Source organism: Coptis chinensis, chromosome 4, assembly GCF_015680905.1.
Source record: "Coptis chinensis isolate HL-2020 chromosome 4, ASM1568090v1, whole genome shotgun sequence".
In the NCBI taxonomy this organism is placed as follows: Eukaryota; Viridiplantae; Streptophyta; class Magnoliopsida; order Ranunculales; family Ranunculaceae; genus Coptis; species Coptis chinensis.
Genome location: NC_141459.1, coordinates 21012149 through 21038208, shown reverse-complemented (window position 1 = coordinate 21038208; position 26060 = coordinate 21012149). Strand labels below are relative to the sequence as shown.

Genomic DNA, 26060 nt, shown 5'->3' with positions numbered 1-26060 from the left:
AAGGAGCAATAATATTAAATAAGGAGATGCTGCAGCAGCTCTTTTACGCTAACACACCGACGTCGTCCCATTACCCGAACACACGCCCCACTTATCTCCCACGTTCTTTGACTCACTGGTAAACGTTACCCCACCTCTGTTTTAAATTTCAAGATTCATATCATTGCAAAACTTTATATTTTGGTTACATCCTTTGATTTGATTTTTATTTTTACAGACAAAGGGTCACTCATAGTATAGTGGAAATTATTGTAGGTGTTTTTTCTGATGGCTGTAGAGAATGGTGATGTTGTGAACAACAGTGTGGAGGGCCATCTTCCGGGAGAAGCAAAAGAAGATTTTGCATTCACTGGCTTCTGCTTGGGATGATGTCGTTGATTCCAGTGCTTTGGAGGTGACACCTTTGAAGGGGGCAATGACAAATGCAGTTTTTCAAGTAAATTGGTCCACGGAGAAAGGAAAGCTTCCTCGAAAAGTATTGGTTAGGATTTACGGTGAAGGTGTGGAGGTTTTCTTTGACCGGAATGACGAGATTATGACATTTGAAAGCATGTCAAAGCATGGGCAGGGGCCTCGTCTTTTGGGACGATTCCCAACTGGCCGTGTTGAGGAATTCATACATGCTCGGGTAATATGCTATTTTGATTTCTAATTTTGAGTCGTTTTCGGGGTGAAATTGTACAATGTTTATAGCCATTCTTAAATCGACATCATTACGGTTATGTGTTCTATTGGAATTTCAGACATTATCAGCCACTGACTTGCGTGACGCAGAAATATCTGCTTTGATAGCAACCAAACTTAGGGAGTTCCATGATCTTCACATGCCCGGTCCAAAAAATGTAATGCTTTGGAACAGATTGAGGTACACATTTGTTCCCCCGAAGCTTAAGCTCCTGTCAGTATTAAAATTTTGAAGTTGAATGATCCGTTTCTTGTTTCCTCCAGAAATTGGTTGAGCGCATCAAAGCGGTTATGTTCCCTCGACGAAGTGAAAGCATTTAAGTTGGATGCCATAGAGATGGAAATTTCTAGATTGGAAAAGGAGTTATCAGGGGAAAACCAATGCATAGGATTTTGTCATAATGACTTGCAATATGGGAATATCATGATGGACGAAGAGACCAGAGTAGTAACTATCATTGTAAGTACCTATACTCAAATTGTTAATTGTGCACACAGACACGTTATCTCACAGTCAACATTGTTCAATCCATGGTTTTTCTTATGATGGTTTTGTGAGAATAAGAAATTTTTATATTTGTTATATAGTTTTGTATTAAAAAGGAGCTGTAAGAGAACAATCAAGGTCGCTTTACCATTTGGACATGAGAAAGTTCAAATGTTCCTATTGGACTCTGTAGAGTCTCTTATCTCTAGAACTCTATAAATATATAAACTGCTAGATATTCCACATGCCATAAACCTAGATATATTGTAGAAAGCTTCCACAACATATCTATAAAGAAACTCTCGGTAGAAAACATCTAAGGAACAATCTAGTTCTTGGGTCAAATTATGGGCCTATATCTAGGGAATTTATGGTTAAACCATTGGGCTGTAACATATCCCCCACTCTGGTTTTTGTTTGCAGCTACAAAGGGAAGATAAATCAATTTAAAGTTCAATATGTTACTGATTCTTTATTCTTTACAGGACTACGAGTATTCGTGTTACAATCCCATAGCGTTTGATCTTGCAAATCACTTCTGTGAAATGGTGGCAGATTATCATTCTGAAACACCTCATGTTCTTGATTATGATAAATACCCAGGTCAGTTGAGAAAAATCTGTTATTTAGATGCTTCCTTTCTAAAATGCTAAAGCTATATTATGCATGCATGCACCATAAAACGTTTCACTCCAACCATAACTAATTACTTCCAGTCGTTATGGGCTGCTTATGCAACAGGTTTAGAGGAGCGTGAAATATTTGTGCGTGCATATCTGAATTCTTCAGGTTAGTCGACTATGTTCTGCTATTGCATGTCGCTACCAGATATACAAGTAGGCCCTGAACCGTGTCGGACTTGATTCAAAACTAGGCGTTAATGAACTAAACACGAACAATAGGAAGGGCACATTACAATTTTATTTAAAACATGGTTACGTGTTTGAACAAGATAGCCTTTTTTGGCTACAATGTCAATAGTATTTGAACAGCTAAAAAAATTTAGCGCGAAGCAGCTTGTTAAATTGTTTGCAACAAATCCAATTTGATTATGTGTGTGGTAACTCATTGATCCAAATTCAAATGCTTTGGATTCCACATGGGTTTGATATGATTGATTCAATGTCAGTTCTCCAGGATGATACATATTTGCTTATATTGCTTTGACAAATACCCTAAGTTACCTTGATCAGATGTCAGGCTGACCGATATTATGGGCTATCATATGGTCCAAGCTATTAGACTTCATCTTGGTTCATATACGGCTTTCTTGTACGAGTAATTTCACATTCTCAACAGCAAAAACTTTAAACAGTATTAAATTGAACTTTAGAGAAAGGATTGTTCGTCATGTAAATTATTGTTCTAAGTTCTAAAACATATTTTTTTGAAAAGATTGTCATAAAATCTAAGAGCCCTGGATCCCTTTATTTGTTATTGAAGAATCATATCATTTAGTAACCATTATTCTTTTTCTTTCGTGGGTTATGGATATTATGGACTTGCACATTGAAGGAGTTTTCTTTTTCATTTTGGGAACAAAAAAAAAATCCTGAACTTATACATATAAACCTTAACCTTCATGGGATGGGCCAAAGTTTGAGATATTGTGGTCTTATACTCTTATTATGGCTTCTATTAATCTGTTATAGTGACATACTAACTTTGTCAATGTGAAAATTGCATTACCACTCAGGCAATGAACCTAGCGACTTTGAAGTGCAGCAGCTGGTCCAAGATGCAGAGAAGTATACACTCGCCAGCCATCTACTTTGGGGTTTATGGGGAATAATATCGGTAAGATTGACGCTAATTCTTATCACACACTCACTTTCAAGATATAATATCCCATCATGAGATGGAGCATCCTAGCAGATCGTCTAGTTCGAAAGGCAACTCAACTGCTGATGATAAAAAACGTCAATTATCTTCATCTTTATTGGAACTAATGGTACTTCCTTTTACATGGTATTACTCAACAGGAAAAAGTAAATGAAATCGACTTTGATTACATGGAGTATGCAAGGCAGAGGCTTCAGCAGTACTGGTCAAGTAAATCCGTACTCTTGGAAGATTCTAAAGATGTTGCAGAGGATGGTTGTATAGTAGTTTCTTAGTACCTGAACCATGTTTCCTGGGACCAAGAGTTCGTGTAAATATTTTCATTCCATTCTATAAAATCTTGTAAAATATAGTTAAAGTACGTGGTGATAATTTTTCATGAAGCTTGTAATCTGTGGAATGGATTGTTGTAGAATAAAACTCATGATTGCTAAGATTGTAATAATTGTTAAATGAATAAAACGTTGGTTGCAAACTTATAAATATAATTGGATCTGCAGTTGAGTGCATTTCTTCTGTCGATGACTACTATCTGCACTGATCCAACTAGAGACATCCCCAAAATCTATGAGTAGAAGATGTAAAATCTGGACAGAATCTTAATCATCAGCTCGTCTGTGGACATGTCAGCTTGCCCCTGTACACAATGTCAACGTAGACTGCCCCACAACATAGAGCCAACGTAGAAGACTTGAAGCTTGCCGTATGCTTCAAAACCGTCTCTCTCGAATATGTAATTTGATGATGAAAAGGCCAGTTCAGTTTATTAGCCTTAATTTTATCTTTTGTTGTTTCTGTTGCATTGGTTACTCGTTATATTCTATGAAATTATTCTGTATTCGTTTGTTAACAACGGAAGCACCAGTGGTCTAGTGGTAGAATAGTACCCTGCCACGGTACAGACCCGGGTTCAATTCCCGGCTGGTGCAATAATTCTTGTGTGTTTTAAAAGATTTTTATTTGGTATGTTTGTGGTCTGTACCATGGACCAAAATATCGCTGATATATCCGATATATTGTTGATATATATTGATATTTTGGTACACAGATATCGATATTTTTGATATATATCTACCGAATATAAAACTTTTTTTTTTCCGATATATATCAGAATTTCCAATATAAAATTTTATATTGCTGATATAATCGATATATCTAATATTTATAATATATATCAGTTGACTTTTTGACCATTTTTTAATATAAATCCAATATTTCTAATATATTTTCGATATATTTCTGATATTTCTGATATATCTGATATTTTAAATAATTTGGACTAATCACCAAAAAAAATATATCCGATATATATCAATTTTTTAGTACACCAATACATTCATCGATATCGATATTTTGGGCTTTGGTCTGTACTCTGTTTATCTGCCCTAAACTTCAAGAACACTCACTGCACACAAAAATTGAGAACTCACCTTATTAATGTATCATTCTAGTGCAACTGTAGTACATATGGAATCAGATAGATTTTTTTTACATTTACAACGAACATATATCATATACAGTACACACAAGACAAGCTTTACAACTTTTCGCGATGAAAAATGAATCTCCATCGATGGAATACGGATGAAGACACAAACATTCTGGTACTGGAACCTCTTGCAGTCACCCTATTTGCCAAGCATACAAGGTTTTATCTATGAAAATTACCATATCAATGCTCACACCTGGAAAAATCCTGCATCAGCAAAAAATCAACACATTGGATGAGATAAAATGCAAAGGACAGGCTGGCGTATTATTGTCTTCAAAAGTATGTCCAAAAGGATGTACGCAATGATATTTGAGTTCGTAATGTTAACAAGTACAGCATTCTTTGTCCGCTTGCTTGTCAAGTAGTATACCCTTACTGCAATAACACATGCAATTTGAGACTGAAGCAACTTTGATTAGTTCGCTAGATCTATGCATAAGGCAGAATGAATACCTCTCCATATAATTCCATATCTTCTATGACATCATCGTCTTCCATCTCTGCATCGGTGTATGTGAGGGCTTTTTGTAGTTTCCTATGACAGAACACCTCAACCTCAGCCACATAAACAGCAGTCACAGGCCGATGATCAGAAAGCATTTTCTCAGTACTCTTATAACTCACAAGCTTCAATCCTTTTCCAAATGAAAGAATGCGGTCACACCTGAATGTTTGAAGAAAGTTTAGAAGACCAGTTATACACCATCTAGGTTCTTTCTTTCTTTTCCATGAGCATTGAATTGTACCAAATTGCTATTACAACAGGCCAGCTACATGAAATATCAACTAAATAACATGAAGAAATTAATAATACGTACCATGCAGGTACTCGTCTCCCAGCCTTTGGATCCTCTCCATAATATCTAGCAGAATTAATCTCATATTTGTATGTCGGGGGGAAGTTTAAACTTCCTTCTGTCCAACCATCAAATGCACGGTCTTTTTTTAACTCTCTGACCAGCTGCCACAATAAGGTGAAAGAGAGTCTATAACGATTAACAATTTAACTTGACAATCAATGATTTAGCTTAAAAGACAGACCACATTAAAAGAATGAAATACATGATGGGGCCAAAACTCTAGAACATTATGTCTAGACTAGACTAGGTAGAACATATACTTTCCTTGTTGGTCACTTGGTAGATGACAAATGGACTATTTCGGAGCTGTTCTGTTAAGGCCAGAAAGTCCATGTATTTGTGTATGAAAGTTCATGATGATCTAGTCCTATCCTTATCTTTTCAGAATTTTTCCTTGAGGAATTTATTTTTAATTTTTTGATACCAACTATGGAATTACTCTGTGAAGAATGCATGACTTACCAACCTCATTTTGTATGTGATGCACCTCAATTTTTTATGTTTCACCGTGTTAGACACTTTGTATCCATGTTGGATATGGACACACATATCCGTGTCAATGTAACTTAGCATATTTACAAGTAATTAAGTAAATTTCAAGGAAATGAGAACTTCACATACTGCAATAAACATTTGTGGTGCATGTCCATGATAAACAATGATTCATACCTGGTCCTTCTCAGCCAACTTGGACCATTCTTTCTTGGAGATGAGTTCTCGTGCTTTCTCATAAGATAAATTGAGATGATAGTTCAAATCTCCAAGCCATATAACTCTCCTGCAAATAGAACAATGGTACTTATTTATATAGAAAGGGGGAAGACCACAGATAACCAATTTCACCAGTAGATAACCATCTGGATGTAAATGTTCTTATACGCATATAGTTGAGGCATGCACATTTGCATCTCCGTCAATGTGAAGAAAAGAAGACAGTCATACATAAATATTGCACAAAGTTTTCTTCTCTTAGAGTCCATCTACAGTATACATATTTTTTTTTTTTAGTTTTAAAGCTTTAATTACTGAGGACTGGGGCTTTGTCGTGGTCTTGACTCTTAAGAATGTTTTGTTTATGGTCAGAATATTAAGTGGGAGTAAATTAAAGAAAAACAGAAATTCATTGAGCCATTTGTGTCATGATGTTATTCCTGCCAGCTACATCCAGATAATTTGCTCAAGATATTCAAGAGTAAGTTAAAATTGTCAGTTGAAAGGAATCACGATGTTGTGGAGAGGAAAGTGCATATTAATCAAGTTTAGAAACAGGGTACACAAAAGGAGCTTGCCTTGTGTACGTCTTCATTTGCAAACCGAACCACAACTGTAGGATCTTGGAAAACTATTTTCATTTGAAAATATATGCATCATTGGTGAAATCCAATCCCTTTGCACCATTACCAAACATCGTGATTCCTTTCTACAACACTGTGATTTGTGAGTCCTTTACCTATTGAAGTTTTTTTACTTACTCACGGTCATGAATATTTTTGGGAAAGCCAATGCCAGAAAATGAACGAAATTGGGTCCTCCTATGTATTTCTTGCACATTTGCATTTCTCCGAAGTTCATCGCCATCTTTTTCACCTGATGATAGGTGAGTACAGATAAAGCAAAACGGTGTCTGATATATAGCCATGCTGACAGATATTGATCCCTGTAACAACAATTAATAAGTAAGATATATCTACAACTACGAAGACTGCCATGCTTGCAAATAATTGAACCAGAGACTACCAAAGGAGTAAACAATATACTTATGATATAAACAGCAAGAAATGAAACTGACCTTGTTGCCAATATATCCCATAACACCAACACCAACAGTAGATACCTTCAAATTGTGAACATGCTTACGTAAACTTCTACGAACCCATACAGAAAGATATATCCCAACCATTTGCTTGCTTACTATCCTAACAAAAGGTGGTTTTCTCTTCCGAGCCATCATGGTTTCAAGATCAATTTGATCGAAGAATGATGTTTCTTCTAGTCCTATATTATTCTCATTCGAAGAAGTCTTGAATGACTTGACTGATCTAAATGATTTGACTGATCGAAAGGATTTAACTGATCTAAAGGAATTTGGCTTCTCTAGAACGTGTTGCGTAATTAAGTCCATTGGTGGCTCAGGCCAGCTCAAACCTATCTTTTCTGAAACACTAAGTGTTCTCGCCAATATGCTTTTCTGTTGGTCATTTGAAGTTTCTGCACAATCTTCCATCCGAAGGCAATTCAACCTACTTAATCTCTTTCGTGAAGAAAATTGTTTCTGTAATATCCGCTCCTTTGATGCATCGAAGTTGGCATTTTCAGAGTAGACTGTGCCTTCAGCGCATGTGAACTCATTTTCACAAATAAGAGATAGATCATCATTACTGTCACCCTCATCATTCAATGGGTGAACCTCGGCTTCGCCACTGTCACTGTCAGTCTCATCGTCAATATCTGGAAAATCATCTAATGGCTTGAATCTGGATGGAGAAGGAGGATCACTAAAGGATTTGAACTTCTTGACAGATTGATGTTTGTTTAATGTCTCACGAATGATATTTTCCCATTTTGGAACTGGCCTGCTGTCCTCCGCGCCAAAGATATTCCCAGCATTTAATGGAACAATCTCCTGAAGGCTGCAACAGTTGTGAAGCATAAGTTGGAAAGAAAAAAAAACTAGTACACTCAATAAACACATGGAACCAACAAAATTGAACTTCAAAAAAAAACACACACACACACAAACGCGCACACACAAATAAGATTAAGATTATGTTGATTTGATCTAAACAACTGTAATAATCTATGTGTGAGAGTTACCCAAGCACATAGATATCCGCAGGCTGGTTCATATCTAACCAATCACTTATATCCAGGTCATCTGCTGGTAATTTTCCTCCAACATTCCATGTCCCTACACAAATTCTTGAATAAAAAATACACCAATGATCAGAAAAATAGGACCACCCCAGGTCCTAACTCCGTGATCTTCTTATATAATTTCGATAATGTTGATTCAGGGGAAAACACATTAACAGCAAAGATTCCAATATAGTGTAAAAAGGATGAAGAGTAATGCCTGAGTTCTTTGCTATTGATATATTGTGCTCGTAGGGTCTCTGAATTTCGCCGTCTTAACTTTGGAATAGTCTCAGAGAATATCCCTGCAGAGTAATGCCTGGAAGTTAATCAATAGAATAACACGTCTCACTGGAACTTTTAGCAACAACAATAAATAATATGAAAGCTGAATAAAAGAAGATATTGATCACTTCAAACTACACAACTAAATTGGTGTTCTCAATTAAAAACTACCAAATGAAGCAAAAAAGAAACATAATAAAGGAGCAACACCAAGATAGCTGCTCAAACTGGTAATAGTTAACAACGGTGAAATAATGATAACTAATCATTTTACGTAAGCCATATGTGACTAACTGTGATAAATTAGAGAGAGTGATTGATTATTTAGCAACAGGTGCAAAAGTGTCATGATAGTCTTGGCCTTCAATCTGATTGTAACCCTTGGCAACAAGACGAGCTTTGTAATGTTCAATAGAACTATATGAATGATATTTAATCTTAAAAACCTATTTACAACTAATAGGCTTATGATGAGAGGATAATGGAACAAGAGTCCATGTGTTATTCGTTTCCAAAACCGCAATTTCAACGACCATAGCGACTCTCCATTCGAATTTTGACAAATTTTGAGAAAAAGATGTAGGAACAACTGAAGATGACACTTTAGACAAAAAAACTTTATGACAAGTAGAAAAATTAGTGTTAGAAACATAGAAAGTCATAAGATATGGAGTGGAAGACCGTGTTACCTTAGAGTCCGATTAGATAAGGTTGGCCAAACGAGGGACTGTAGGTGCCTTGGTGATAGTAGGGCAGTGATAATATTTGATGAGAAGTGGTGGGGGGTTTCGCACTCTAGTAGATCGAGGTGAAAAAGGAAAGTTGAGTTGTGGTGGCTGAGGGAGTTCCGAAAATTGCAGGTGATGGAGTAACAGATGGAAGATTGCCAGGAGGGAGGGCGGGAGATGCGCTCGACTCACCGAGTTACAGAGGGAGCGGCTGGCACGCGCTCGACGGCGCTTAGATCGAGGGCGTGTGTGCTCTTATTACTGGAGCTACAGGAGAGGATTGAATGTCGAAAGTTTTATTGTCTGGGATGGGTAAAGGATAAACAGGCAGATGTGATGGTGGGGAAGATAAATGTTGATAGGGGAATGCATGCTTATGGAAAATCACGTCACGGGATGTATAAATTTTTTTGGAAGATAGATCATAAATGTCATATCCTTTCTGAGCATAAGGATAACCAATAAAGATGACAGGTTTACCTCGGTGATCAAACTTATTTTTAATGAAAGTGTTATGAGCAAAACATAAACAACAAAAAACACAAAGATGGGCAATAGAGGGAGGTGTTGTAAACAAAAGCTCATGAGGTGATTTGCCATTTAACAAGGGGCTAGGAATTTTGTTAATGAAATAGCCTGCGGTGAGAATGCATTCACTCCAGAAAGATAACGGAAGATGAGCTTGAAAACGTAATGCTCGTGCAATATTGAGTAAGTGATGATGTTTTCTTTCAACAACAGCGTTTTGTTGGGGAGTAACAACGCAACTACGTTGGTGGATAACCCTATGTTTGGAAAAAAAATTGTTGCATGTTATGGGATATAAATTCAGATCCATTGTCGGATAGAAAGACTTGGATTTTATGAAAATGGTCATCAATGTTGTCATGGCCAGATATGAGCGAATCTATTGTAGAATGAAATGGAGTATGAATCATGACAAAAAAATATTGTAAATGCATGACAGTTTCAAATTTGACAATCATAAGATAAATCCATGTAGCACGACTAAAGTCATCAGCAATAGTTAGGAAAAAACGAGCATTGAAATAGGATGGTAAATGAAAAGGACCCAAAATATCACAATGCATCATTTGAAAAGGTTTAATAGTTTTTATTGAACTATGAGAAAAAGATAAACGTGTTTGCTTAGCTTGCGGACATACATGGCAAGTAGCATTATTGAAACTAGAAATAAAAGGAAATTGTTTAGCTAAAATCTGCAAAGGAGTGGAAGAGAGATGTCCTAAACGATAATGCCATAAATTATTAGTGGTGAAGTTGTGAGAAGAGCAAACGAAAGCTAGTTGAAGATGGTAGAGTCCCCTATTAAGCCGTCTCAATCCAATCTTCTTCTTCGATAACTGGTCCTGAAAAAAGCAATAATCACTAGTGAACGTGACAGAGATAGGGTGAGACTTGACTAGTTCACTAATGGAAAGTAAGTTAAAATAAAAGGTGGGAACAAACAGAACGTTGTCAAGACGTAATAAAGGAGAGAGGATAACACTACCAACATGAGTGATTAAATGGTCGGTTTCATCCGGAAGTTTAAGAGTAGAATGTGTTAAACAAGTATGATAATGAGAAAACAGATGTAACGATGAACAGACATGATAGGTAGTACCATAGTCGATGATCCATATGGATTTAGAAAAACACGAGAGAGAAATACCTGTCAGGTTTGCTTGTGAAGTGGTGCTATCTGAATCGAGCAAACCAAGTAGTTGTATTATTTTGTGGAGAAAACAGAAGAATTGGAGTCCGTAGCAACCGAATTGGCTTGAGCAGGCTTGGGGGACAACTATGCAGTTTGTAACATGTACCAATATGATGTCCACTTCGTTCACGATGATTGCGAGAATAGGACGAGCGCGTCGCGCCTTCGGGTTGCCCTCAGATCCGCGGGCGACGCGTTTCAAGCCATTGCGAACGGTGTTTTTGTGCCGGAGGTTTAGACGGGCCTGATTTCGAAGAAGAAGCCCAATTAGTCTTTTAAAAGTGGGTACTCAGGGCAACAATGTCTGGAGCAGAAGGAAGAGAGAGTGCATGAATCTCTTGTTGCTTCTCTTCCTGTCGGATTAAAAAATAAATCTTGGACATACGAGAAAAAAGATCCATTAAGAAAATTTGACTCACGAATGGATTGAAAACGAGTATCTAGGCCTTTCAATTTCATGTAATCGACCATCTTCAATCTCTTTGGCAAAGATAGATGTATTACCACAAGTACAAGCAGACATGGTAGACAAATAACTTAATTCATCCCATAAAAATTTAAACAAAGTGAAGTAAACAGATACCAGACAATTGTCTTGTTTGAGAAGAGTGACGCAATCCTTTAGTTGAAAGACCTTGGGTGCATTAATTTATGAAAAACGGTCACCTAGATCTTTTCAGATTTCGGATGCAGAGTCGGCATAAAGGATGTTTCTACGGATATCTAGAGTAACAAAATTGAGAATCCATAAAACAACGAGGTCATCACATCACGACCACTTGTATTTTTCTTTGGGAGTAGTGGGAGGTATGACAGAGCCATCGACAAAACCAAACTTATTCTTTGCTCGAAGGGCTCTAGAGATAGACCGTAACCAAGTCGGATAATTATCACCGGATAATAGAGGAGAGACGAGAATAGTCGTGGGACTATCTGAGTGGTGTACAAAGAAAGAATCATCGTAACCTGGAGGAGAGTCATTATTGGTGTTTGAGGCATCGGCCATTGAGAATTGAGAGGAGGCAGAAGTTTAGAACGGTTAGGGTTGGGGTTTGGATCGAAATTAGGCTGATACCATGATAAATTAGAGAGAGAGATTGATTTGAGAGAATATTTACTTGATTTATTTTTAGGTCTCATACAATTAGGGCAGGGAATCTGGTCAGGTTTGACCCGAATCCGACCCGACCCAAACCCGAATAGTTCGGATTCGGGTCGATTTTTATATCCGTTTATTTATTCGGGTCGGTTTCGGGTTCGGGCCCGGATATATTTTTTGAATTTTTTTGAATTTTTAGTGTTATCCGATCGGGTTAATCGGGTTCGGATATTAAATTTCGGATATAATCGGGTTCGGATATTATGAAACTATTCGGATTCGGATATAGCCATATCCGACCGGAACCCAACCCGATCCCTGCTCTACATACAATGATTTATATAAAGATTACAAGTCCTAAGATTGATATCAATCTTTACTATACATGTGAACAAGAAAATAGAAACAAATAACAAAAATCTGTACAGTTTTAGAAAATGTTGACGGCAAGTCTCGCTTATCGGAACTTTAGCGGCGCGCTCGAAGTTTAATACGATGTCGAGGCGCCAAGGCCTTACTTATAATCAAGTGAGCGGAGCAAACGCTTTTGGGAGGAATGGAGGTACGTGGAACAAAAAATTGTTTGGTAGGTTTCTATCTGTCTGTCCTCACCTATCCCTCTCTCTCTCTCCCTCTCCTTCCTTCGTTCCCTCTCCCTCTCAACCAAATCTTAACTCTCTCCCCACCCACAAACCCATTTCTTCCTCTCTCTTCTCCACTCTCCGCTCACGCCCCCACTGCTTAGCAGTTATCTAGTAAACTGAATATTTCAAAATTCTCCATATAAGGCTTTGATAACTTCATTCATAACTCATAAGTAGTTCCATTTTACTAAAACTGTACCACAAGACTCTTGAATATAATAACTTCTTCGATCAAAAACTACAAGGAATAAAAATCGTGTCCTTGCACATATACAATGACACTTCAAAAGGAAAATTAAAGAAGAAAAAAAAGAAATTCCCGTGAGACATATAATTTAGTAAAAAGGAGAAAAATCCATGTGACTTCCAAAGCTGATATTCTTTTATCATTCTCAATCACTTTAATGAGGTGAAAACTTTAATGGAAAAGGGAATCCACACATTTTAAGAGTATAGCTGTAAAGGTGGACCTCCAGGAACATAAAGCCTCGTTTTTTATGAAATAGTTTATTTTTCAAGAAAGAATATTCATTTTCTTACATTTCCAACAAATGAGACTAAAAATTAATCAACTTTGAGTTATAAAACAAATTACCATTAGATTCAAAGCCAACTTCACCTTCCTTGTTGTAATTCAAGCCTGACTTCACACCAATGAACTTCTCACTACACCCACCAATTTCTGCCAAAAGAAAAACACATAACTGGGACTGAAATTTCAACTCAAGTTAAGAAACTGTCCCTCAGTTAAAGTAGTCCATTCTCACCTTCATCATCAGAATTGGAGTCACTTTCACCTTCATCAGAGTCAGCCAAGAAATCAGAATCCTTAGTGCTAATATTAAGCAACTTCTTCAAAACAATTTTTGGCCAGAGGATCTGATAGTTGAAAAACAGAACACATCAACCAAGGGAGAATACCCATTAACAAGAAACACACACACAGTAAGCAAAGTACATACCTCAGCTTGTTTCCTTGAGTTTGACTTCATTAATGCAAAAAAGTACACTGAAGTAGAACACAACTAGCTACTGGCTTTTACTAAAAGTTGACAGAGATTTTTTAGTTAATAGTTTGAAGAAACGGAACAGGTGTGGTTGACCTCTTGAGTAGAAGAAAACTGTAGCTCAAATTTGAGAGAATGTGATTGGCGTGTCACTAACCTTCATAATACTACTGTATATATGTTTTGGTTTGCCATTTGGACTTTGGAGCAGGATCTGGGAAGGTTCTGTTTTTTATAGCCCCTACTTGTCGGTCCATCAATTAAAATTTTATAATATGATACTTCGTACTTGGCTCTTTGCTAGATTTTGTATTTAGTCAGTAGACACTAACAGGAACCAATTCCAGCCTCTGTAAATGGGAGCAGAACATTATTGTTAGTTTGTATAATTTGTAGCATTTGTAGGAGTTTTTGTTTTTTTCAAATAATGCGTGGGTGGTCATTTGTCTCTCTACTGTGCTGCTCACTAGATATCATTTGTTATTTTATAATGGCTGAGTATGAGTTTGCCTTCCGAGGTCTGATTAAACATTAAGTCCTGGTTAATTATCCATGGCAACATGTGTTTGTTGATGTATGTCAGGTAGTGGCATTGTTGGACAGAAAATGTACAAAAAAAAATGACTAAAATGGGTATCAAATTTTACAAGTTCTGACAATATGGGAATCAAACTGTTTGATTTTTGCAATGTAGGAATTTCTATTAAATTTCTCTAACACCATTTATAATTTGTATTAATTTTCATTTTATAAATTAATACAAATGAAAATTAATTTGTAATGTTGAAAAAAAATTAATATAAATTTTATAATTTGCAATGTTGAAAAAAAAAATACAAATTAATACAAATTAGAAACGGTGTTAGAGAAATTTAATGGAAGTTTCTACATTGCAAAAATCAAACAGTTTGGTCCCCAAACTGTCAGAAAAAAAAATTTGGTCCCCATATTGTCAAAAGGCGTAAAGTTTGATACCTTTTCTAGTCGTTTTTCGGAAAATATAATATACTTGAAAGAAGTCCCTCACAATTATAATTGTAGTAAAATGAATAATAAGGGGCCATTTGTTTTTGCCTCTTATAAGACTTTAACCTCTTATAAGATGTGGCCTAGTGATTTTGGACATTTTTTTTGTTTGTTTTTGGCTTCTTATAAGAGGTATTCTACTAGAAATGTCTTATAATAGGCTCCAATTCTATAAATATCAAAATTGGATATATTTTCATTCTATAAGTCTTATAACTTGAAAAATGACTCAAACACTCCCGTCCATATACCCCTAGCCTCATTTATCTCTTCTTCTTTTTTCATTATATTGTTCTTCAAATAACTCCATTGCCCTAGCCACCACCACCACCACCACTGCCGCTACTACCACCACCACCACCATCATCACCTCCACCACCACTACCATCGTACTATTGAGACTATCACCACCACCACCATGCTATTAAGACCACTACCACTTTCACTATCACCACCACCACCATCACTACCACCGTGTTACCACCACTATCACTACCACCGTGTTATTAAGACCAATATCATCACCTTCACTGCCGCCGCCGCCACCACCACCACCACCACTATCACAATACTATTAAGACTATCACCGTACACCACCACCACCGTGCTATTAAGACATCCACCACTTCCACTACCACCACCACTGATATTCACTTTTTGTTACGTTAGAGATTTGAATCTCTTCTTATGCGAAAGTACGAATTCAAAGATTTTTCTTACTTACGATCTTCGTGTTCATATAGTTTGGAATAAGAATTCGAACCAACCTAAATTCTAGGACCACTTACAACTTGGTTTTTACTCTTTTAGGAAACTAGTGAGTAAGTTTAAATATGATTATATTAATACTAAATATTTGATTTCTTACTACACAAAAATTAAAAACATTAAGTTACGAAATCATGCAACTAAGACACAATAAAATTTTACTAAAACAAAAGTAGAGAGTTAATTCTCCTCATGTGAAGATTACTTTTGTTATTTGATTTTTATAAGTGCGTTAAAATCTTCCTAGAACTCATAGACAAGTTCTACTAAAAGAAAACTTGATCCCTAACAAATATGACTCATCTCTAAGCTCATACATGCTAGCATGTGGAACCAAACAATGACTTATCTCTAAGCTCATCACTTAATTTCTAACTAGACTCTACACCAACTATCATTTTGGGATAGGATGTAGGCCTAGTTGTTCTTCCTAAACACTTACTAAACCAAATAACAAGACTTTTCCCTCACATGAGTGTTATTAACTCCCCACAAGGAGAAGGTTTAGCTCATGATCCTTAGGCTAAAACTAAAACAAGTGTGGAATGTAAAAAGAAAGAGAACTAAAAGAAGAAGAAAACATATATTTATACACTCACTTGCATGAAGAAGTGGGGTTTCCTCCATTAAAACTATTACAAGCTTTTGTTTTCAAAAACAAAAACAAAACTATCTAAAAACTAAGGAACTAAAATAATACATGGTAAAGGAAAATAAGTCAAGAGTAGTAAACATTTGCCCGCCATTCTAAAGACCAAGAGCTTGTCTTCTGACCGAAATTGCTCCAAAGGGAACCCCCCTCTCATCCTTCTTTTTCCTTTTCGTTTCTTTTTTCGTTTTTTGTTTTATTTTTGTTATTTTTGTCTCGAAAACAACCTCGACCTCTCTCTCAATTTTTGTTGCACTTCTAAGGACAAAAGTTAGGACAGGAAAGTAAACTACACAAATTTCTAAGGTTTCGTAAAAATTTGAACTCATTGCGGGCATAATCGACACGCTTTTAGGCGGTCTTGGACTCATCGTCAGAGGTGTAACCAGCGTCCTTGGTGTATATTTTCTCTTTTGTTGTTCCCGTTCTACCTCCAAAGATCCGGTCGATAAATACCGATCCATATCCAGCCTAACTCTGCGAACTGTGACATAAAAATTGAATATCTTCGGGATTAATTACGCCGACGGATTGAAACGCCTCTGTTTCATTTCTTTTCATGGACTTGCGCGGGAAGCAAATGTGTTCCAAATTTTTATTGTTTTTGCATGAATGTCGTATGCGTAGTTATTATGTGCTAATTTATGGATTATTATTTACGTGTTAGCCTAGAAATATGCATGAATCATGTTCATATACGTCGTAAATATTTATATACGATTAACGGGCATGAATTGCATCTTAATGTATATATACATATAAATGGTACTATTTTGCATGGTTATCTGTCTTTCTAACGTTATAAGTGTCTATTGTTGCATGTTTAGTATTTTCACGATAAAGTACACGCCTTGTATAATACTTGATTTTATCAAGAAAGAGGAGAACATTCCAACGAAGGTTAAAATCTGAGTTGGGTAAGTTGTTTCTAACTTACCGGTGAAGCTAATCTCTATATGACACTCCTTAATCTCAATGAGTATTGCGAAATCGCTTTTATTATGCAATACAAGCGCCGAAGTTTTAGTATATGTATAATACGTTGTATGTTTAGTTTTAACATTGTCTTATTTATATGCGTCATTATACTATATTCGCATTTTTAGGACACATGGGTTTCTATATGAGATTTATTCAATATTTCTCAAAGGTTGCTCGACCTTTAACCAATCTCTTGCTTAAAGATGTCGTTTTTTACTTCAATTTCAATTGCAAACAAACTTTTGAGACTTTAAAATCCGCCTTAACTACCGCTCCCATAATTCAACCACCTGATTAGTCTAAACCTTTTGAATTAATGTGTGACGCGAGTGACTATGCTATTGGAGTTGTACTAGGGCAATGCCGAGAAGATAAACCAATTGTCATTTACTACACGAGTAAAACCCTTAATGAAGCTCAACGTAACTATACCACCACTGAAAAAGAATTTCTCGCCGTTGTATATGCATTGGATAAGTTTCGTCCTTACCTAGTCGGTTCTTCCACAATTGTCTACATTACGACCATGCGAAAGATTTACCTATTAGCTTAAAAAAAATGTAAAAGCGAGGTTGATCGATGGATTCTCCTTTTGCAAGAGTTTACTCTAGAAATTAGAGATAAAAAGGTTGCGAAAATGTGGTTGCAGACCATTTATCAAGACTTGTCAGTGATGTTGATACTAATACAAAACCTATATGTGATTCCTTTCCATATGAACACTTATATTCTATTTTTTCGTCCCCTTGGTAATGACATAGTAAATTACTTAGTTATCGGAGGAAGTCCCTTCATCTTGGTCTCAGAATGACCGAAAAAAGTTCTTATCCACTGCGGAAATTTTATTTTGGGATGATCCCTACCTCTTCAAGTATTGTTCGACTAACTAATCCGTTGTTACATTCCCCGATTGGAAACACAACGACGTGTTATCCTTACGCCATGAACAATCTTGTGGTGGTCATTTTAGTGGTAAGAAAACAGCGCCAAGGTTCTACAATGTGAATTTTATTGGCCAACATAGCGCTTTGTTTAGAGATGCACATGAGCATTGCAAAAAGCATGCAACCGCCGCCAGCTAGGACGATTACTCAATGTAATATGATGCCCTTAAATCCCATTTTAATTGTGGAAATCTTTGATGTATGGGGCATCGAATTTTATGGGTCCCTTTCCAAATTCTCATGGTTTCCTTTTACATCGGGTGGAAGAATCGACCACGTGTCAAAATGGATTGAGGCATTGGCATGTCGTGCTAATGATCATAAACCGCCGTTTTTTAAGTAAAAGAAAATATTTTCTCTCGATTTGCGTTCCAAAAGCTATTATTAGTGATGGGGGAAAACATTTACGTAATAAATTTTTGAATCATTAGTAAAGAAATATAGAGTCACGCGACAAAGTGGCAACTCCGTATCATCCCCGGATGATTCTACTATATAATTCTTCGTCAAAAGACATATCATCAATGGGTGATGCAACTCGACACCGCTTGGATGAGAACCTCTCACATCACAAGCCCAAAACAGCTCCATAATGATCCACAGCATAAAACTGATCTCTACAATAAACAATATCATCAATCAATGTGCATTCAGAATCAAGAGAAGTCCAACAATCATCACCAGGCTTGTAGAACCAGGGGCGGATCTATGAGTTGGCTGACCCGGGCTGTAGCCCCCCCTAACTTTGCTCAAAACCCAAAACTACAGTGGTAACTATTCACTCCAAAAAAAAAAAAAAAAAAAAAATAGTGAGAATTAGTGTTAGTAGCCCCCCCTATTGTTGAATCCTGCATCCGCCCCTGTGTAGAACGCTAATTCGCAACATCCACCATAAATTGCCATAACCACATAATTATCAGGATCTGATGTTGGACTTGCAGATAAAACAGCCTTGTATAGATACGCTTCATTGACAATCATATCATCTTCATGAAGCTCAAATGCAGTCAAAGGTGGTAGCTCAATTTCATTATCAACGGACAAGAACGGGTTTAACAAACGAACCACTTGTTTCTCATACACAGTAACCAACCATCCTTCACTAGAACCACGACAGTAGTAATTATGTGGCACTGGTAATTGGAAATCATAGACTCTTTTTTCAGACGGGTCATATAAACCGCGATATATATATATATATATATATATATATATATATATATATATATATATATATATATATATATATATTTGTTTACACTTAATTTTAAGAAACTTAGTGATCATTATTTGTTTGCAACATAATGTGAATTGACTGTTTCCTATAGACAGGGTTAATAGTACACATGCATGCTTAGCTTTTTGTTAGCTTTTTGTCAGCCTTTTTCGTTTTAAGTACGTAGGGGCATCCATGGATGTGTCATGTGGAAAACGGGGCCAGGATTTTGGAGCCAATGGTGGAAAACTGTTTTACATTATCAGCATCCTTTGGGAAATTATCCCCGCACTCACAAATCAAACGCATCTGTGTTTTACAAAATATCGACATCAAGCTAAAAACACAAGCAATCGAGTTTTAGATGTGTCTGGCAATCATATAAATTTAGGTTACAACAAGCATTTAGGATTGGTTTTTAATGGATTGTTACATTACATTAATTGATTGTGCAATTTTCAGATAATCACAATCTCAACACGCGTGCAAGAACACCGTCTCAATCCACAAGGCCAGCAAGGATAAGCACTGGGTTTCATATATAGATGTGCCAGGTGTTCTATTACATGCAGTTTATGGTGGGAACAATTACTTTAGGATTGTTTCCGTCCCCAATTTTCCTTTTTAGATTAGAATGTATGGTCTTTTACGCCTTTGTAAAAAAATTTAACATATAGTATTTGTTTTGGTTTCCAACTTTCCATTTAACATGTAGAAAGCTTTATATATATTTTTATGTATAGAGCTCGACTTGCGCTCATATAAAGCATGATGGAGCGACACAAATCTCGGGTATAACCGATGTCCGATTTAAACGCGCCGACCAGCTCTTCTCAATACAAACAGGCGACCTCGCACCTCGTGTTTCTCAAGTCACACCAACTGCTTTTGTTTCTATTTTTTTGTAACTCTATATAAACAATTGTAATCTCTTTAGAATTCAATTAAGTAAATATAGAACTGAATTGAATTGAATCCTCTGGTTTTACATAGTATCGGAGCCAAACCATTGAAATCCGCTGCGTATTACAACCATTAATCAAACCATCCTTGAATCCTTGAATCTCAAACCCAATTTTTTTTCCCCAAAACCTAAACCTCAAACCCAAATTTTTCGCGTATTTTTTTTTCTGCATTGGCTGAATCTGACAACAATTTTTCAAACGTCATTCATCACCACTACACCCCACAAGACAACTCAGCATTCCCAAAAACTATTTCATTGGATGAGTCCAACTATACCATATGGGCTCTCTCATACGGATGCCGGATCGAGAATTGGGAAGGGAAATATTTTTTTGGTATGCAATGGTTGAACCGGATATGAATTAAGCCCGACTATGAAGTTTGGGCAATGAGATAATGAAAATGTTAAAAGTCAGTTTATTGATTCTATGGATATTTCTCTTATGAATCGATATATTACAGATTCTTCTTTGCGAAAAGACATTTGGGAGAACGTGGAAAAGACCTTCTATGATGACTCGATGAAATTCGAATTTTTTGAATTGAATACAAAGTGCTTTGAGCGCCGGGCGTAATCGGGAGACCCATTCTTTCCTATTACAACGAATTGGCGGCCATGTTCTAGGAGATTGATCAAAGGGTGACCTCCCGAATAACAATGTTGCGGATGTAATCCATGACACGTCAACAATGTCAGGGATTATGGTTCTTATGTTTTCGCGTGGACTAGATTCGAGTATGATCGGGTGTGTGGAGAGATTCTTCGAAGGAACCTAAATTTTCCTTGGAGCAAAGCTATGCTTACATTAAGAAGGTGCAATTGGAGAAACAGGCTATGGGGCGCTCTGTATCAACTGAATCCTCTGTCTTGGCTGTTCATAGCAAGACATTTACTCCACCCGGTTTCTCTGCTCCTTCACGCCACCCTAAAGGTAAATCCAATCCTTATGCAGATAAAAAGTGCAGTGTTTGTGGAGAATTGGGTCATAGCAAGGAGAGATATTATGAAGTGATTGGCTATCCCCGATTGGGAGGACCGCAAAGAGGCCACGAAAGAATATAAGCAAGGCTACCATTGCTAATGTTGTGCATGGACATCTAGATCATGCTTCGACTACTGTAACTCAATCAGGTATGAATGGTAAGGTTATTTCGAATAGTACATGGATAATTGATTCAAGTGCATCTGACCATATGACAAATGTCCCTAGCCTTGTGGAAAGTCTTAGAACTTCACCTCAAACCGTTGTTTCTACTGCAGATGGTACTCTAACTCCGGTTAGCGGAGAAAGTTCTATTGTGTTATCTAAAACCCTCACTCTTGAATCTGTCTTAGTTGTTCCATCCCTTGTTTATAACCTATTGTCTGTTTGTCAAATCATTCTAGCACTTGCATATACTGTGACGTTCTATCCATCCTTCTGTATTTTTCAGGACATTCTGACTCGACAAGTCCTTGGTTATGGTGTTAGAAGGGGAAAACTGTACTATCTGGATTTGACATAAATTGGAGAGAAACAGAAGAATTCTCTGGGGCAAGCTAATCAGGTCAATCGGGTCGAGAATGCAAAAGAAGTTGTGTCTCTTTTCCATCTCTCGTTTTTTCTCCTCTTCTCTCTTTTCCCCCCTCCCTTTATAACTTCCTTTCTCTTTCTAACCTCCCTCCCTTGTGGTTCGTTGATCTCCCTTTCATCCGGTGTTCCCTTTGCTCTCCGCGTATCATGTCGGGTTTCCTAGCGGTTAGGATTTTTCCGCCTCTCCACGTCGCGTGAGGTTCCCTAAAAAGTTAGATTTCGGATTTGATCCCCCTCAGAGCATGTATCCTCTTTACTATACCGCATCCAAATTTTAACTTGCCACCACTAACCTCTCAGGTCACTAATATGACCACCACACATGTCATTTTTGCAGCATGGATTACAAAGGTTACGCGGAGGTGCCTTTTTTTGGGTGAGGTGTCTTTTTTAAGATCTCACTAAATTTGAATCCTTTATTTTATATACGGTCTTAGGTATAGAGTAGATTCCTCAGCTTGCATTGCTATATCAGTTTTTGGTAGATCTCATCCCAACTTCGTTTAATGGATTTCCTAAGTAGAGGCTCGAAATTTTAGCGATGCACAACACTTTTGTGGCACTAATGCTAGACCGACCCACTTTATTTGACCTACTCTTTAGACCTACTAATGTGTCAAAAGTCTTAATCATTGATTTACATAGAGATATCGTGTATGTTTATTGCAATGCAAACCAACGTTATCAAAATAGTAGGCCTAAAAGTAGGTCCGTAGCACTATTCTTTTTGTAGACATACAACAATGTCAAGATTATTCGAGACATAACATCCACCTTCAGCAAAAATATTTACCCAACCGAATGGCGAAACCAACGCAAATTGAACTCCTAATTGTATTGAAGTCCACTCTTGATTGGATGTCCATAGCTGCGGTAGAAGACCACTATAGGTGTCGCCTGGGGTCTCTAATTATTGAAGCATCGACAAGGACAATGGGACACCGGCACAAGTGCACAATGTAAAAAGAAATGCACGGGTAGTTCACTTCGAGCGTGGGTAACCCTCCCACATAAAAAGCTTTCGGATAAATTGTTGACATTGAGGCATTGAGCTGTAACCTCCAAGCTTCCAAATCTTCTTTACTTGTAATCGACATTTGATGTCCGAAGTGTTCCATCGTCTTTTGTAAGCAAGTGATCTTGTAGGGAGTGATATTCTCTATCCAAAGACGTGGCGCTTAGCATGGTGGAACTAATGCACCGACCTATGATATCAGGTCGCATCCACGCAGCCAACATCGGCCACAAGGCGGATCGCAACATCACGCTTGAACTACAGCAAAGGACACATACTCCCTATCCATAAGCAATCATGATCAAGGAGTACTTGCACTAATCGACCGACGATCATCGATCCGCCCAAGCTACTTGCTTGATCACAATTCTCATCATCACAAGCGAGACCTATGTAGATATTTCTCCGTGCTCCCATGATCCCACCCCGTTGGTGACATCCTCTACACGTGGAGGGTGAGGATACACTCCGAATCTCTATAAATACCACTCCTATGAACTACGCCAGACCTGATTCTACTCTGAGCCCAGCCCCCAGAGTAAGATACGTAGGCAGTTCGCTCCAAAAGCCGAACTCGGTCTCACCCATCCATCCATATCAGTCCCCCAAAGACTGTTTGTAAGGGAATATCACATCACACTTTTACATTGGCGCCGTCTGTGGTCTCGATTACTTGAGAAACCAAACCACTTTCACACTAATCAGTAACAAAAAACCAAACTAAAAAGATTCTCAAGCCCACGAAGCATGGTAAGCCTCGAAGCTCAATTCAACACTTTGGCCGGCCAGCTAGGAACAATGAACGAACAAATTGCCCAACTTAGGCAAGAAAAACGTCACACTTCACGCAACAAGTAGATACTAATAAAGCCCACTCGCTGGCACCCGCAGCAGACGACGACGCGTCATCAACGTCGGTCAACGTGATCACCGAGCTAAACTAAAGGCTCGACAAGAATGCGGTCAAGAAGGATTCCACCATGATAGTGCAGAAAATGTTGAAAACCTATCACGATCTCCATTTGTCGGGTACTTCACAAGGTCTCCCCCTCCGGACTTTGTCCAACCACGGTTCCCACTATATGACGGTCGACATGCCCGGGCCAACATATAGCAAGATACCTTCAAAGCCCGCTGACTTTACAGGTAGCGTAGAAGTTCGACCATCTCGATCGCAGGCTCTTTCCGGCAGAGTTTCCAAAGGACGGCCCACTCGATTGGTTTTTCTCCCTTGAGCGGACTCCATAAGAAGCTTCAGCGCCTTACCCGATTGTCAGCGAGCCAAGACGCATTACACAACGAGCGCAAGAAGGGTGATCTCAATTCACTCTTCCAACTCACTCTGGGGGAGGAAACCTACGCCTCCTTTCTTGCCGGGTTCAAAAGCGAACTCTTGGACATGGAAAGCCGCCTCAAGGAATCATTTGCCGCAGTGGTTTTCACAACCGCTGCAGACGCCGTAACACCGACCTAACCGGTCGCTCTTGAAAAACCAACCGAAGCGTGTTGGCGAGGCCGCACGTTCGAGTGGATAAATACATCAAGGCTGCAAGAAGCTTTGCTAAAGCGAAACGAAGAAGAAGAAGAAGGAAGAGAAGAGGGACAGTTTACGGCGTAGCATCATCCCTCAGGAAGCGACCCGACAACAAGGGCAACCATCCGCACTCCAAACCAAGAAATGATCGAATTCGCCATGCTCACCAGATCTCCTAGTCACATACTAGAAAAAATCAAGCTGTCTTTGATTCTACCGACTAGAGATAAGGCGTACCAACAGATCGCCTTTGACAAACCCCATCTCTGCGCTTTCGCTAATTAATTGCCAACAGACCGACGTCTGGGGGGCTTAAGCATTACTTGCAAGACTGATCGGTTGGGCACATCAAGCAGTACACTAATATACCTGACGGCGACCTGCGCCACAAACTCATGGCTCGCAGGATCTGGCGAGTCCCCACCAGCATCGGAGCGACCCGCTTTCAAAGTCGCCTCACAGCAGGGAAGGACGCCGCCTTAACGCGATCCATCAAGATCGCCCACCGCCAAGAGGTCAGCGAGCACGCAGCTGAGAACCATCCACATGATCACTCTTCAAGATGATTCCGTCTCAAGTTCACGGGAAAAACGAAGGCGCGTAGGTGCCCTCCATGAAGTATACAATTTCTCTTCACAAGCTGCAGCCGTGCCACGCAGTTCAGGGCGTCGAACAGGAGATATCACCTTCTCAGAGGCCGACCTCAACAAGGTCTGCCTCCCGCATAACGATGCACTCGTGGTCCATGTCAAAATCAGTGACTGGACCGTCAAGCGAGTTTTGATCGACCCTGGCAGCTCTTGCGATATTCTGTTCTACCACACGATCCAAGAGATGAACTTACCAAAGTCGGTCTTCATAGACCCCATTGCACCCTCTTCGATTCAGCGGCTCGCCAGAGTCAACCCAATAGGAGATATCATCCTCCCGGTCCATGGGATCCGGGGAAGACAAAGTCAGCTTCAACACGTGTTTTTGGCCGTTCTAGATACCAAGTCGCCCTACAACGCATTCTAGGGACGACGTTTGATACATCGATCGCGCCGCATTCATCCACGCCGCATCGTCATCCGCTTTTCCGCCAGCGGGAATGATGGAGCTTGAAGCAATCGAGGCCCATCATTGCAACCAGATCATTGCCGCAACCAAGACCACGGAACCTCCCATCTCCTCAAGAACGAACCTACCAACTATCAATGGCCAAAGATTTAGTGGGGGAAGTGAGAACTAGCGCGAAGCAAAACAGAACGCTGCCCCGATCTCGACCACTATCAAAGAAGCGCATCAACAAAGACAAATCCCGGAGGTCGCCCCATTGGAAAGCATCACGAACAAGCAAAGTCTCGTGGCAACACCACCACCTCCTCTCCAACCAGAAGAAAGGCGGTGGAATCGCCTTCGGTTCTGTTGTCACGCCAACAAAGAATCGCCGACCCTGTTGTCGTAACCACAGAGGACGTCCCAGTTCCTCTGACTACTACAGCCAACCAGCGCACTAGCACAGACTCTACAAAGAACAATCCTCCAGAGAGCGCGCAGAACGCACAGAGCCAAGCACCGACTCAAGACAAGCAGCAAGTGAACCTGGGAACCGAAGACGACCCTAAACTCGTCTATGTGGGAGCCAACCTTGACCCCACACTTAAGGCTCAACTTGTAAATTTTCTGTCCATGAATAAAGATGTA

At 38.6% G+C, this 26060-nt stretch overlaps 1 protein-coding gene, 1 long non-coding RNA gene, 1 other non-coding gene and 1 pseudogene across 7 annotated transcripts; 2 read left to right on the top strand and 2 right to left on the bottom strand.

Annotated features, from left to right (window-relative positions):
• LOC147502542 (putative choline kinase 2) lies at positions 1–3501 on the top strand (annotated as a pseudogene). Its single transcript, XR_015221725.1, has 8 exons — positions 1–118; positions 218–628; positions 744–865; positions 949–1144; positions 1657–1774; positions 1913–1960; positions 2868–2968; positions 3154–3501. The product of XR_015221725.1 is annotated as a putative choline kinase 2 (transcript).
• Positions 3502–3871: 370 nt separating this feature from the next.
• On the top strand, positions 3872–3942 carry TRNAG-GCC (transfer RNA glycine (anticodon GCC)). The gene has a single exon. It is a non-coding gene; the product is annotated as a tRNA-Gly (tRNA).
• A 489-nt stretch (positions 3943–4431) lies between these two features.
• LOC147502539 (type IV inositol polyphosphate 5-phosphatase 3-like) lies at positions 4432–14159 on the bottom strand. 4 transcript variants are annotated; one of them, XM_086607319.1, is made up of 12 exons: positions 13859–14159; positions 13657–13736; positions 13462–13573; positions 13290–13376; positions 8439–8523; positions 8180–8284; positions 7155–7995; positions 6838–7022; positions 6035–6143; positions 5324–5466; positions 4959–5169; positions 4432–4709 (listed from the first exon to the last, which is right to left on the bottom strand). In XM_086607319.1, exons 2-12 carry the CDS (start codon positions 13684–13686, stop codon positions 4686–4688), a joined length of 1932 nt encoding a protein of 643 aa, XP_086463445.1. In that variant the 5' UTR covers positions 13687–13736; positions 13859–14159; the 3' UTR covers positions 4432–4685. The 4 variants fall into 4 exon arrangements, with proteins under 4 accessions (XP_086463445.1, XP_086463446.1, XP_086463444.1 ...); XM_086607320.1 differs by having other exon boundaries at positions 4432–4880; positions 13657–13948; XM_086607318.1 differs by having other exon boundaries at positions 13657–13948.
• LOC147502540 (uncharacterized) lies at positions 10322–11195 on the bottom strand. Its single transcript, XR_015221724.1, has 2 exons — positions 10907–11195; positions 10322–10601 (listed from the first exon to the last, which is right to left on the bottom strand). It is a non-coding gene; the product is annotated as an uncharacterized LOC147502540 (long non-coding RNA).
• Positions 14160–26060: the final 11901 nt, after the last annotated feature.